Consider the following 15457-nt stretch of genomic DNA (forward strand, 5'->3'; position numbering starts at 1 on the left):
TTGCATGAATTGCTCTCCTGGTTTTGCTCGCTCACTTAGTTTTTCATCATTCATGTGCCTTTCCAGATTTCTCTGAATCCATGCCTTTCATCATTTCTTAAAATAAGGAGATTCTAGTGTAATTTGTATTTTATGATTTGTTCAGTCAATCCCTAATTGATGGGCAACCACTTGTCAATTTTTTTGTTAAAACAAGTGCTTCTATAAATATTTTTGCAGAGGACCCCTTTCCTGTGTCTTTGATCTCTTTGGATTTTATACCTTACGAGTGTGTGTGTGTGTGTGTGTGTACACACACAGAGTTCCAAACTGTGTTCCAGAAGGGTTGAACCAGTTCATAGTTCTCCCAGCAGTTATTTTCCTTTTTGATCATCTTTATCTGTCTGCTGAGTGATGGAGGCATAAAGCTTTGTTTTGTTATAACCATGCTATCAATATTATCCCAGTTTTATAGATGAAGAAGGTAAAGTACAGAGAAGTAATTTTCCTTTGGTTATAAAGTGAATTTCAGAGCCAGGACTCGATTAGGTCAGTCAGTAATTATTAAGTACCTATTATGCCAAAGTTTGTTTTTTTTTTTTTTGTGGGGGCAGGGGCTAGGCAGTGGGGTTAAGTGACTTGCCCAGGGTCACATAGCTAGTAAGTGTCAAGTGTCTGAGGCTGGATTTGAACTCAGGTCCTCCTGACTCCAAGGCCAAAGCTCTATCCACTGTACCATCTAGCTTGCCCCTATGCCAAACTCTTATGTGTGTTTCTTAAACCGCCTGTGCCTTTCATTGCTACTGGAATAAGGGTGGGAAGGTGGGGGGAGTGAATGCTCATTTTCACAAATCTTTTTCATTTATATAGTATGTTACAGTTATAAAGCATTTTTGTGTATTGACAAGGGATGGTAATTATACTAATTTTATAGCAAGAGAAGGCAGTAAGTATTTATGTTTCCAGCTCAGCCTTTCCAGCCATCCTTCCCAACTGCCGTAAGGTACCCAAGGGGAGAGTTAGGAGGCAGCAGACATCAGTTAAATTTGATCACCATCTCCCCTCAGAACCCATGAAGACAGAGCTGACCCTTAACTCAAGAACATTTGGAAAGGCAGTGCTTCTAACCCATTGTCAAATGGTTCAGTGTCAGAAATTGATACATGTTATCTGTGGAAAGGACATTAAAGAAGAGATTCCCATCTGCTTGGCAGATACACCCTAAGGACCATGGGACTTTCTCTTCTTGACTTGCAGCTGTAACCTTTCATATATGTGTTGTCTCCCTTACTAGAAGAGCTCCCTTTCAAATCTGGCCTCAGACACTTGACATGTACCAGCTGTGTGACCCTGGGCAAGTCACTTAACCCCAATTGCCTCACCAAAAAAAAAAAAAGGCAAAGAAGAGCTGTTTGACAGTAGGGACTGTCTTTTCTGTTTGTATGCATGCTTTGCATGTAGTAAGTGCTTAATAAGTGCTTTATTCATTTATGAAGTAATTACTATATGCCTGGCACTGTGCTAAATATGGAGAAATGAAAAGAATATAAGAAAAAACAAAAGATCCCTTCTCTCAAGGAACTTACACTCTAATGGAGGCAAACAAAACCCAAGGGAGCTGAAAAAACAGAGTTGGGAGAGTGGAGTGGGAAGATACGTTCATGGGGACAGTTGTCGGAAAGTCAGAAGCAGAGCTGGGACAGGGGAGTGAGGGATGGCTCACCTGGGCTCCTGCTCTCATGGAGGCTCTGGACCTTGCCAGGAGGAAAAGATGCTGATATGTTTCCAGGTGAGGAGCCTGTGAAGACCTGGGGGTGAAGCTCAGCACTCTACTGCCTTACCTAGGTGGATAAAGCCCTCTGACCCTGTTCAGTAAAGGCCCTGTTGATATTTGGGCTGTAAGTTCTTCCGGTCCATATTTATGGTGATTATTCCATTATGATTTCCTCCATGTATTTGAAGTGTACAGTATTACCAACAAAACACAAGGGGCATTCTGGTGGTTGGATAGAACGGACTGACAGTGACTGGGTTTCCCTGAGAAAAAGTCATTTAGGGGCTGCTAGGTGGCGCAGTGGATAGAGCACTGACCCTGAAGTGAGGAGGACCTGAGTTTAAATGCGGCCTCAGACCAAACACTTGACGCCTGCTAGCTTTGTGACTCTGGGCAAGTCACTTAACCCCAATTGCCTAAAAAATTAAAAAAAAAAGTCAATTAACTTCTCAGTACAGAGACTAAAAATTATAGAAAATGTACTGACTTGCCTTGGTAGAAGTAGTTTTCTGTACCAGTGAGAGCACAATCTCTATCCCTACTTCCAACAAAAGTCTAGGAGTTACATAATAATTTGTATCCTTGATATGTTTTGTTGGTGTATGTGGAAATCTGAATTCAAATCTAGCATCAGATGTTACTTGACTCTGTGACCCCGTACAAGTCATTTAACACATTTGCTTTGACTTCCTTATCTGTAAGATGGGGGTGATAATGACAGCACTTGCCTCCAAAGGTTGATGTGAAGATGAAATTAAATAATTTTTTAACATTGATTTTTAAAAATTGAGTTCTAAATTCTCTCTCTAGCCCCTCTCCCTCACTGAGAAGGCAAGCTATATCAACTATATATGTGAAATCATAGAAAACATTTCTATATTAGCCATGTTGCAAAAAAAAAAAAGCAAGAAAAAGTGAAAATTATGCTTCAGTTTGCACTCATTTCATCAGTTCTCTGGAAGTGGATTGTTTTTTTCATCATGTGTTCTTTGGAATTATCTTGGATCATTGTCTTGGTCAGAGTAGCTGTTTTTCATAGTTGATCATTCTACAGTATTGCTGTTACTGTTTATAATGTTCTCTTGATTCTGTTTAACTTCACTTTGTATCAGTTGTATAAGTTTTGTCAAGTTTTCTAAAACTATTCCCCTCATCATAAAATAATATTTGTAAAAGCACTTAACACATAACACAGTGTCTGGCAAATAGTGAGAACTATTTAAATTTTAGCTGTTGTTGGTATTTTACATCACCTTCATTTCCCAGTCTTTTCTTCCTAGAAAACCATCCATGCAGTGACAGAGGATGAAGGAAAAATAGATCTGCAAAAATAACCAACATATCAACAAAATCCACTGATTGTGTTCCACTCCCCAAATCTTATCACCTCTGCAAAGAAAGGAGGGAGGGGACCTTCTTACTGCTCTTTTTGGGGGCCCAGTTTAGTGTAATTTCACATCAGTCTTAGGTTTTTGTCATTCTTCTTTATATTTACGTTGATTTAGTCACATACTTTTCCTTGCTCTGCATCAATTCAATCTTCCCTCGCATCCCTGTGTTCTTCATATTTCTTACATCAGTGCCATATTTTGTCACATTTATGTACCACAATTTGTTTAGCTCTTCTTCAGCTGAAGGGCATCTACTTTGTTTCCAATTCTTTGCCACTAAAAAAGGGTTAACTATTTATTAGTTACATAATTAATTATGTACATAATCATTCTTCCAATCTTCTCTGGCTTTTTGCCTAGTAGCAGGGGATGTCCAGATAGATCAAAAGGGTGCGTAATAACTTTCAGACCATTCCTAACATTTTCCATATCCTTTTTAATGGCTGCTAAATGTATCAAAATTTAATATCTAGAAAGTGATTGATTGCTTGTGTAACTGCTTTTGGTACAACTTTCAATACAAACTGTAAATTACCTGTACAGTGGTATGTGAGAGATGAGCAGTTCCTTTCTGGGATCTCAGTTTAGCAATGTAAGACTTGGCCACGCGTAAGTAGTATAGAAGTGCCAGAGAAGGGAGAGATCATACCTGGATGGGTTCATCAGGGAAGGTTCTAAGGTTTTGTGGGGTGTGTTTTTTTTTTTAAGGCAATTGGGGTTAAGTGACATGCCCACGGTCGGTCACACAGCCAGTAAGTGTCAAATGTTTGGTCTGAGGCCAGATTTGAACTCAGGTCCTCCTGACTTCAGGGTCGGCGCTCTATCCACTGCACCAAGGGGTTGTGGTTTTTAAGCTAGGCCCTGAAACAAGCCATGCAGAGGTTAGTGAGATCCATTTTTGATGGGGCCAATGGTATGAGTAAGTCATGAAGGTAGCAGTATGTGAGGTGTGTTTAGGAGGCAATGAGCACAACAGCCCAATTTGTCGTATAGAGTGATGTTGGGAGAGGGAGAGGAGTGTTCTTTTCCAACAGTCTGGAAAGTGGGGTGCAGATTTTTTAAGGCTAAGAGGTATTTAATTGGTGTTCCTTAACATTTATTTGGTAGTAGACTTAAATCTTAGTTGTAGAAGCTTTAAAAATGTCATCATCTCCTTTGCTTTGTAGGCCCACAAGTCCGTGAACTTTGTTTCAACTCTGCTACAAATCACCATGTCCGAGCAGCTGGATTTACCAGTGAGACAGGCAGGCAAGTTTGCAGAGACTTTTCTCTTTTGAATGTGCAAATGTTATTTTAAATGTTCACAATTGAATTGACTTATCCAATGGCATGTCATTTAGTGAGTTTTCTGCCTATTGGGCTAAGGTCCAATATCCTGGGTCATGAATGCCTATGTTATTAGGGGCCCAGTAGGAAGAACGTCACCTCAACTTAAATGCCTCAGTTTATGGCTAGAGAAAATGGTATAAAATTTGAGAAAATTAAAACATTACTTCTTAGTAAATGCGAGCTTGGAATGTATTAATATAGTTAGAAAGATGTGCCCAAAGAGTCTCTTCCTTTATGTAAGTTTTTGTTCTTGATTGTAGCCTGTGAAGGATGATTAATTTGAACACCCAAGGTTTAAGGACTAGACTACTTATTGTTGAAAAGTGTTTGTGGAGCTCTGAGTATAGAGTTTGCTGTTGTTTTACCCATTTTTATTCTCAACTTTATTTTACAGATGAGAACAGTTTAGAGTGGGAGAAGTACATTTTCTTATAATGTAAAGGATTGGAGCTTAGCATTCTTAGCAGAGTATTAGTGCTGCTTGTGGACTTTGTCACGTTACTGTTATTTATTCTTTTGGATGACTAATAAGGGTCATTTCAAGTCTGAAGCAATGGAATGTAGGTCACAATTTATGATGAAAGCAAGGATTACCCTGGCTCTTCAGAAGATGTGACTGAATTTCAGAGACTTGAAACTACACTTGCAGCAAAACTGAATCAATTTATGTTGGAAAATTAGTTTTAGGTGGAGAACACCAGAGCACCTTGTCTGTTCTTTTTGACGATTTATTAAAATATGCGTAGTGCTTGAGTTGCAAATAGAAGGAAAGTAGCAATAATTAGCTCCAGTTGTATCACTTATCATTAGAAGAGTCAGAAGATGTTTTGGGTTTTGAATCTATTTTGAAATGAGTCAGGCCCCTGCATAAACATATTAATAAATTATAAATCATAGAACTAGTGCTTTTCAGTAATCAGTATCTGATTCTTTTTTGCATTTGCAATAAAGGTCTTTTTTGCATATCTAAAGAGCGCCTCTAAGTCTATATGTTCTGCCATGTCATCATTTTCAGTTAAGTTTGGTAACTAGCAGACAGGCAACTTCAGCATTCTAACTGCTAACAAGAAGGCGTGGTCTGTAATATAGGAATAGTGAAAACTACCCTTGAATCTTTTGGTATTCTAAGTGAAGTTTGAACCAAGATTGTACTTGGGATTGTAAAGCATTATGGGTTGAGTGAAATAATACCTAATCTGGATTATCAAAGCACTATGGCATGTGAAATGATAGTTATTTGGTACTGCGTTATGCTGAAAGCATTGAAGAACACCTTATTTAACAAATTACCTATAATTTAGAGCAATCTTGCAAATTGCCATTTGCCCTTGGTAAGGAGAAATAATTTGTTTTTTCTATACCTTGAAATCTTGATCTCCTTAAGAATTACGCATTCATAGCATTTTCTTTAGGCTATACTGTCAATATAGCAGAAGCCAATATCTGAATTGTACTTAGTCAACTTTTGAAATAGTGGTATTATAATAAGGCTTTTTTGTTCTTAAAAGAATCAGAGGTAGTCCGAAAGCACTTCTGTAGGTTCTTCGTTGAGATACAAACAAGACGTAAAGGGGCTATTCATGTACATAACTATCCTTTTGTCCAACTGTCCTGATGTTTTTCAGGTGTTATCTATTTGAAAAATATGATAACTCAGTATTGGCCTGATAGGGACGCCACACCAGGGGAAATACCTCCATATACAATTCCTGAGGAAGATCGACATTGTATCCGCGAAAACATTGTAGAAGCTATCATTCACTCTCCTGAACTCATCAGGTATTTTTAAAATGTTATTCATTGTTTCAGTAACATCATATTTGCTCTGTCTTGGCCTTTAAAAAAAACCAAAACCCTCACATATTTTGACATTGAAGTAGCAGAGACCCTAGAAACCAGTGCAGTAATAGTTCTTTTACTATGCGGCAAATATATCTGTTAAATCATTCTTACCGAGGAATTCTGTGTATGCTCATTTTCTCATCTATAATGTTAGGCATTAAGTGGGTTTGGCGGGGATCATTCTAAGGAATTATTAAGGAAGTTAACAAGTATCTGTTTACCTGCACTGCCTCCGTTGGAAAGAAAACACTGCAAAACCCTTGTAACATAGGCAGGGTCGAGCCAAACAGATTCTCATGGTGTCAGTTAATTGTTTAGTGACAACTTCCTGATTGTAAAAGTACAGAGGAAGTGTGTACTATCCTGGGATGATCCTTCTCAGACACTTAAGACTTAAGCACAACTAGGAAACCCAATATCACAGGTTCGATAATGAGAACACCTTAAATTTTTATGATGATTATCTTTTCCTTGTGCATTCCACTTAAGAATCCTAATGCTACTTCTTACTTTTCTTTTGCCCTTAATCATATTCTAAGTGTCTCTTTCCCTCAGTACTAGCTTTGAAGGGATTCAGCCTTTTCCATCTTTGCATGTCTCAAGGTCCTACATGTACTTTCAGACATCACAACATCGCTATGAAGTAAACAATTTTATAGGTGAGGAAAGGGATTCCAAGAGTAGAAGTAACTGGAGTCAGACAGCTATTCCTTGGTGGCCCAAGATTGTGACTGTCCTTGGCCCTGTCTCTGTCTGCTGACTCATAAAAGGAAATGAGCTTTGGTTGACTGTTTCAGTTACCCACAGGATCTGCATCCCTCAAGACTAAATCATAATTTGAAATTACATATAAGTCGGATTAATAAAATGTGTAATAATTGTATAATGCAGTCTTTGTAGCATTTTTCCCTACTTATGTGTCTTATTTGACTTTCAGGGTACAGCTTACTACGTGTATTCATCACATAATCAAACATGATTACCCAAGCCGCTGGACTGCAGTTGTAGACAAAATTGGTTTTTATCTCCAGTCTGATAACAGTGCTTGCTGGCTCGGAATCCTTCTGTGCCTGTATCAGCTTGTGAAAAACTATGAGTAAGTATGTCATTCTCAAGTTGTGGGTTATATACTTGGAGAAAATCTGTATCTAGATAAGGAAATTCAAAGGGGATATGTAAGCCTTAATAGCATTTTTTTTTTAAGCACAGAATTTTGTGGGTTTTTCTTTGTTTTTTTTTTTTTTTAAGGCATTCGGGGTTAAGTGACTTGCCCATAGTCACACAGCTAGTGTCAGGTGTCTGAGCCTGGATTTGAACTCAGGTCCTTCCTGACTCCAAGACCGGAGCCCTGTCCAACTGCGCCACCTAGCTGTCCCTGTGATTTCACATTTTCCATTTGTAATCCTGTAACTCACAGCTCCTGATTCTTACCCTTTCCTTAGTAACTAAACTTGAACCTATAACCATTTTGTTTGTCTTTGGCATTACTTCTTTTCCACCTATGACATAATCTGTTCCTCCTTTTCCTATATTATTCAGTTCACCAGCTTTCTTACTGTTCCTCCCGTGATACTTTATTTCCTGGGTCCCTGCCTTTGCCTTGGCTGTCCCTGCTGCTGACCTACCCTGCCTTCTCTGCATCACCTCTTAGAATCCTTGATTTCCTTTAAGACTTGCTCAACTCAGTAGCCATCTTCTCCACAAACAAGCCCCCCTCTACCTACCTCCAAGCTGCTAAGGCTGTTCCCATCCCGGTATTTTTTTCTGTCTAGATTCATACATAAGAATGTTCACTTCTGCTTTTGTGTCTCCAGTGCCTAGCACATAACGGGAATTTAATAAATTCAATTTGTGGCATGAAGTTCAACTCTTAAGTGTGATAAGAGTTGAGAGAAGGCATATACCAGTGTTGGATGAAAGACTCAAATAAAAATAGCCTCCAAAGAGAGATGTTCAGTAAATTATTGATTGATTGAAAGGGGACTAATATTTGATATTTAGAGGAATAAGAGCAATAGGCACTGCCTGGCAGGAGAAATTAATAGTTGTATGGCAGTGGGAATAATCATTATGTTTGTAGGATAGTGAAAAGAAGAATTTAGTGATGAGTAGAGAAGCCTTTTATATTAGGGAAATAACGGTTCAGATTGTGGAGTCCCTTAAATGGAAAGAGGAGTAGGAGTCTGAAGAGGTTCACAGTTATTAAAAACCACCTATGGTTTAGTTTAGGTCATGAGAGTCAAACTATTCAAACAATTTGTTATTCATAGATTGTGAGCTTTCATAGAACTTAGAAATTTACAAGACTTAGAGGACTTGTTTCCTGCTCCGAGTTAAAAAGAGCTTTATTTTATAGGCCCAAATGTGTGGCACAGTTATAGCGCAGCATCTTGAAAACTGTGTGAAATTGTACTAAGCATATTAGTATGTGACTATTAAAGTTATCCCTTCCACATCACGGCAGTTAGGGGTGCAATGTGGTGCCCCTGAGATCTGGAAAATCCACATAAAAATTTTCAGTCTTTCCTTCATACCAGAGAAGAAGTCTGAATTGTTCTTTTTCTTTTATGGGGTATTAACAGTCCCTTATTGTAAATTTGGGGAAAATATTCAGTCATGATCTCTGTGTCATCTGCTGGCCTTCAAGAGTCATCTGCAGCTTCCAAAATGCCCCCAAAATTCCCATTTAAGTTCTTAATGCTGACCTGATTGAAACCTTAGTGGGGAAAGTTGCTAGATGAAAGGGATAACTGCATTTAAGTAACCTAAATATTTACAAATCATCTTATTAGCATAGAATACATCTTCATTCACTAGATGGTAAATATCAGTTCAATAATTTAATCAGTGTAAGGATTTCTCCATAGCCAGAATTTGCATTTATGTAATATAAAAAGCAGCATCCCCCCAAAATAGAAATGGCTTCATATTATAGGACAGAGGAAATAAGTTTTATCTGGTTTAAAGACTGATAATGTAGATATTTTTGTTATGTTCCTTTAGAATGTCAGCTGTGAATTATAGAAATTGTAAATTGACTTGCCAAAGAATGGTGTTTTTCTTAGTAGTGTTGTTTCCAGGATCAACCTTACTGAATGTAATGAGGTATACACATTAGCTAATTCATTCTGCATACTTAAAATAGTTTCCATCCTGTTGGTCATGGCCCCATGTTATTGATTACTCTTCTTTACCAATTACGTTGATTTCAAAAATAACTTTATTGAGTGCTGGTTTGGTAATGTTATGTACTAGTTTTAATCTGTGTTTGGTACTGCCCAGAATTCCTTTATTTTTGTTCAGTTTCGCTTTCCTCAGTCTATAGGAGGCAGCTTTTTATAAGTCTTTATCATATTGAAAATGTCCTATTTTGCATTTGTTTCACTGTGTACTATAGTTGCCAAGGAAAAAAGTCAGAAAATAACAGGAAGTGCAATTTACTTAGAGTGTGGGGTTTGTTTCAAAGCAGCTATCCTTAAATTAATCTTTTGAAAGAGAAAAACGTAAGTACTTCTTGTGAGATAAGTGATCTAGTAACATGTGGCAATCACCAAATTTTATTAAAGTTCTTTTTTTTTCTGTGTAAAGTTGAAAGATTATATTTTAGTGATGACAAAGGGCATTTTGGGGAAAAGCTCTGAGGTTATGGTCAGAAGTGTTTGAGATCTGGCTCTTCCAGATCACTAGTCCTCCTTGGTCGGGCCCATTTCCTTCTGAGCCTGTGGTCCCATTTGGACAGTAGAGTTGATAAAACCAACTTTATGTCTAAGAGTTTCTTCTTCTAAGTGAGAATTGTAACGCTCAAATGACGTTGAATGACATGTCTAAAGGATAAAAATACACTCTAAATTTTTGTTTCACAAGTCAGTTGGCTATTGGAATTACCTGTCAGCAAAGGTGTGTCACTGCTCTTACCCTTGTATTTGAAATAACTTTGGTTTTCCTTAAATGGTCTCCAGGGTAGTGTTTCTGTCTCATTGGATATGAAGTGTTTTTTGTTGTTGTTGTTTTTATATATAATTGTGACTTTAAATTCTTATGGATTCTTTTTGTATCTGAACCCAAAGATACAAGAAGCCAGAGGAACGGAGTCCATTGGTAGCAGCAATGCAGCACTTCCTACCCGTTTTGAAGGATCGCTTTATTCAGCTTCTGCCTGATCAATCTGATCAATCAGTTCTCATTCAGAAACAAATATTCAAGATCTTCTATGCCCTTGTTCAGGTACTTTGGACTCATTATTTCATTCATGGGCGTGTCCTTCTCAGGTGGCTTGGCCATGATTTCCCATAAAGCTTCTGTAAAGGATTTGTTCTCCCTTGGGTACCTTCCTCAGGACCTGTTAGTACCTTATTGACATTTTTATTCACAGAAAGACAGTCTGAAGTCATTGTAAGAGCCACTTTGCCCAGATTAAGTTATAAGTTATGTGACAGGACCAGTTACCTAAAATAAATTAGAAGATATGTCTTCTAATAGAACATGAATAAAGGTTGTTTTTGAGGTTCATTTATGTGTAATGAGAAGAAAAGATTGAGATTGGTAATGAATGACTTTTTTGTTTTTAAAGGTAGACAGTGGGGTTAAGGGACTTGCCCAGGGTCACACAGCTAGTAAGTGTTAAGTGTCTGAGGCCGGATTTGGACTCAGGTCCTCCTGAATCCAGGGCCAGTGCTCTATTCACTGCGCCACCTAGCTGCCCCATGAATGACATTTTTACTAGTAAGAAGCAGAAAATACAGAAAAAATAAAGTATTTTGATTGGTAATTGAACATTTTGGTGCAGTTTAAAGAAAAGTTGGACTTTTTTTTTCCCTTTTAAAGTATACTCTTCCACTGGAGCTGATAAATCAAGCAAATTTGACCGAATGGATAGAAATTCTAAAGACGGTTGTGAACAGGGACATCCCTCCTGTAAGTGTGTCCCTCTGGGGCGTGGGGTGGGGAACTGTCAGCTTGGGCTTTCGTTGGGGTTTGAACGCCAAGAAACATTTCATTAGCCTTTTTCCAGTAACCCTAATTGCGCTTCCATTTTGATGTGTGTGAGAGGGCCGTACTCCCTAGGAAAGTTTGGAGCTGGGTGCTGTCCGTATTGTTGGTATCTCTCTGCTGCATTGTGATTGGTTGCACCCTGAGATAGTAGTTTCTTTCCTTGTTGGTGCTGAGCCAGTTTAGGGCAATTAGAGTAAAGGAAGCTGGTTGGGCTCTTGATTCAGATCTGTTCCCCTTTCTATTGGTGGTTTGAACTTGATTAAATGTTTTAATGTTCTGAATCAGCAATTAAGAGTAGTTTTGTGGTCATTAACCATACACCAGTTTTATCCACACCCCCCCTCATTAGTTTGTTACCAACCACATGTGACATGTGAGAGAAGCTGTCTTAGAAGAACCTGAGGTATGTCCCATAGTGGGGTAAGTCACAGGTCAGGCCTTGTGTCGCTGTCAGGTGGAGCCAGAGCTCCTCCAGCTTCTTAACTGTAGTTGTTACCCGAATTACAGGGATAATTGTATCTGGGTCAAGGTGTCATTAGAGTCTTGGCTTCCCTGAGGTCTTGTTTCATGTATGAGCAAATTTCAGCGATGGGTGTCTTCCATCTGTGGTGTAGACTGCAGGCCTTATTCCCAGAATTAGTTGTTGGAGAATATCATGTTGAGTTAAAAGCAGTCTACTGCCAACAGGACTTTAATGCATGGAGGCAGCACTGAAGTTGAATAGAGAGAGCCTAGGTCCTCATTTCAGATCTGGCTTTGGAGTGCTTTATGTGCTTGCTACTCAATCTAGAAGATTAGACAAAGAACTGTGTTCATAATTCTCAATATCAGATGAGTAAACGAGAGGTGATAAATGTTTCTGTGGAGCACCATTGGGCATTGGTGGACCTCTGCCTTTACCTTTGTCAGGAGAGCCTCACTCTAATCTACTCTAAGGAAAGGGGCTTCTTGAGGAGAACTTGTAAAGGTCTTAGATTTTCGTCAGTGTAGAGAACTCCTTGTGGGGCACACTGGCAGATTAAAACGTCTGCCATTTTTCCTCTGAGAGGATTGTCTGGAGCACTAAGAAGTTAAGTGATTGTTTAGCTAGAATGTGTGTCAGGCAGTTCTTAATCAAGGCTTCCTAACTCTGAAGCAGCCTCCCTATCCTGTCCTTCTCAAGGAAAGGGCCCAAAACATATTTTAGGTGACATTTCTGCAGTTTTCTGTTTTACTCTTTTGGTTCTGATATTTGCATGCTATGGCAATTTAGATATCTTTAAAAGAAGTAAAAATTCCAAGCATTATTTAAATTATTTATTGGTTGAATCAGAATTGGTTGAATTCAACCAATTGGTTCAATTGATTGAACCAATTAAATGCAGTTGGTTGAATTGCATATGAAACCATAAGCAATTTCCAATTTTAAACTGATTGTTAGTGATAATTGCAGGGGTGGTGTTTCTTCTTGGACTTACCTGAAGAGTAATTTTACCTCAAGTGGCCCACCCCCTTGTCTGTGGAAGTTTTATAGTACAAATCACCATGATTTGCAGAAAGTATTGGAAATTTACTCATATTGAAGATACTATTTATCATTCCTAGCTTGTTTTATTTAAATGGAAGATTTTTACATTGGGAGATAATTTTGGTTTCTGTAGCATAGCATAATAGCTTCTGCTTAATTTAATTCTAAAAAGATTATTATAGTCAATAAAATCTCTTCTAAAAGGAAACCCTTCAGGTTGAAGAGGATGATCGGCCAGAATTACCATGGTGGAAATGCAAGAAGTGGGCTTTACATATCTTGGCAAGGCTTTTTGAAAGGTAAGCTTCTTTCTTTGTGACCAGTAATTAAAAATGTTGTCCTATTTCTCCCCCCTCCCCCCCCGGCCTCCTAAGATGGAACTATTTTAAAGCATAGCAAAAGATTATTGGAGATTTTTACTTTGTTTTAGGTATGGAAGCCCTGGCAATGTTTCCAAGGAGTATAATGAATTTGCTGAAGTCTTCCTCAAAGCATTTGCCGTTGGTGTCCAGCAGGTAAAAAGCCCTTATGTTAGGTATTAGCAGAATTAAACTACTCTGATGCTTCCTCGTGACATGAAGGTGATCCCTAGATTTGACTGCTCTGCTAACTGAGCTTCTGCTCTTGGGATAGTTTGCAGGCTGGAAAGGCTTTGTGTTTGGACCTTGAAATCACAGTCTATCACTCGAACACTAATCTAATAAATATGGAGTATTATCGTTGTATTAGAAGGCTAGCCACCAGGTCTGACCATGTTAGCCCTGTCCTTAGTACCCTTCAGGGCTTCCCTGTCACTTACTGCCATGTACTTTGCAATCTAGTGACACTGGCATCCTTACTATTCTTTGCACAAGACAATCCAGCTCTTGATTTTGTGCATTTTTATTAGCTGTCCCCATACAGAGAACTTTTTTTCCTTGTTTCTTCCTCCTGTCCTCCTTCAAGTCCTAACTAAAATCCCATCTTCTTTAAGAAGCCTTTCCCATTCCTCCTTAATGTTAATGCCTTCCTCTGCTGATTATCCGAATTTACCCAAGATATAATTCGATTGTACATAGCTGTTTGCATAGTTGTCGCTTCCATTATAAACGTGAGCTCCTTCAGAGGGGGGACTGTCTTTTTGTCTTTCTTTGTATTCCAGGAACTTGGCACAGTGCCTGGCACAGAGTAGGTAATTAATGACTGCTTATTGACTACCAGGCCATGACTTCTTTTGGCCATAGATATCATCTGCAGAAGATTTGAAGGGGCTTCATTGGTGAAGGGAATATTCACGCTATGGAAATATTTTATAATAGGAAATTCAGCATTTTTTGTAGTTTTATTTACATTATGCTTCTTTTAGTATTCTGATTTCCTTTGCTTAATTACCCCAATAATCTAAGTTTTTAACCTTACTTTTCTCTAATTTATATAAGCACTTAAATATTTTGCTTTGTTTACGTTTTTACAAACCACAGCCTTATGTTAGCATTGTACTGGAAAAGATAGAAACTTTCCAGTAGCAGTTGCTCTCTATATGATTTGCCAGATTTAAATTTTATTCATAAATTTAGGCTCTGACCTAGTGTTGTTTTTGAATATAAGTATCTACTAAACCCACTCTTTCCTCCTAACTTCATTATATTTCTTTTGTATTTTACATTTTTTTTAATCAACAGGAATTTTTTCTCCTTACCTCTTCTACTCTCCCAGTTGAGGTGGCAAAATATCTTTCTTGAAAATATGCATCATCAAGCAAAACAAATTCCTTCTTTGGCTATATCCAAGTCTGTGTCTTCTTCTGAGATATGAGGAATGTCAGCATTTTAGTGTCTGTCTTTGGGGTGAGGCTTTTATCGGCAAATACTCCGGTCCTATTTGTTATCACATGTATTGCGCTGTTACACTTTCACTCCATAGGTATTGCTGAAGGTGCTCTATCAATACAAAGAAAAACAGTATATGGCTCCTCGAGTTCTACAGCAGACACTGAACTATATCAATCAAGGAGTGTCCCACGCTGTCACGTGGAAGAGCCTGAAACCCCACATACAAGTAAAGATTTCTCTTTCTAAAGAATGGCAGTTGTGGTTATTAGAAATATGAGGGGGGTGCTTGTGTGTTTGTGTATGCGTGTAGAAGTAGAGAGGATACATATGGAGAAAGAAACAACAAAATAACCTGAGTATGATTTTTATTTGCTCAGCAATATTATGATTTAGTTACCTAGTTCTGGTGCTATGATGGAGATGGAAAACATGAATCTGATACCTAATCTTATCTGATGCCAAGATACACGCGTCTTGAATTGGGTTATTAAATTTTAATCTTTATCTTGTGAATGTATTCCTCTCATTTAAAGTGGGAGGTAGCTTGGGACGGTGAGAAGCACTGGGGATCAGAGAGCCTGAATTCAAAGCCTGCCTCTGATGATTCCTACTTGTACGACATTGAGAGTCCCATTAACTTCTCTTAGCCTCACCTTTCTCATCAGTAAAATCAAAAGGTTAGACTACATGGTTCCCAAGGTGTTGTCTAGCTTTGGATCTATGACCACATGATGGTAGCCAGTTATTTAATTATAATGACAGGAAATTAAATTTAATTATAATGCTGTAGGCAAAACTTCACATCAGATTGATTTCCCATTGTAATTAGCCA

The 15457-nt window shown here is 38.3% G+C and overlaps 1 protein-coding gene across 1 annotated transcript in view; it reads left to right on the forward strand.

The window, feature by feature from the left end:
- Nucleotides 1–15457, forward strand: part of IPO7 (importin 7) — a 51874-nt gene that overhangs the window by 18324 nt on the left and 18093 nt on the right. Inside the window, 8 exon segments of the mRNA XM_021001915.2 lie at nucleotides 4311–4392; nucleotides 6099–6252; nucleotides 7253–7411; nucleotides 10383–10539; nucleotides 11140–11229; nucleotides 13019–13113; nucleotides 13245–13329; nucleotides 14717–14851. Coding sequence (XP_020857574.2) covers nucleotides 4311–4392; nucleotides 6099–6252; nucleotides 7253–7411; nucleotides 10383–10539; nucleotides 11140–11229; nucleotides 13019–13113; nucleotides 13245–13329; nucleotides 14717–14851 — 957 coding nt within the window.

Source organism: Phascolarctos cinereus, unplaced genomic scaffold, assembly GCF_003287225.1.
Source record: "Phascolarctos cinereus isolate Bilbo 61053 unplaced genomic scaffold, phaCin_HiC Scaffold_9;HRSCAF=440, whole genome shotgun sequence".
Lineage (NCBI taxonomy): Eukaryota > Metazoa > Chordata > Mammalia > Diprotodontia > Phascolarctidae > Phascolarctos > Phascolarctos cinereus.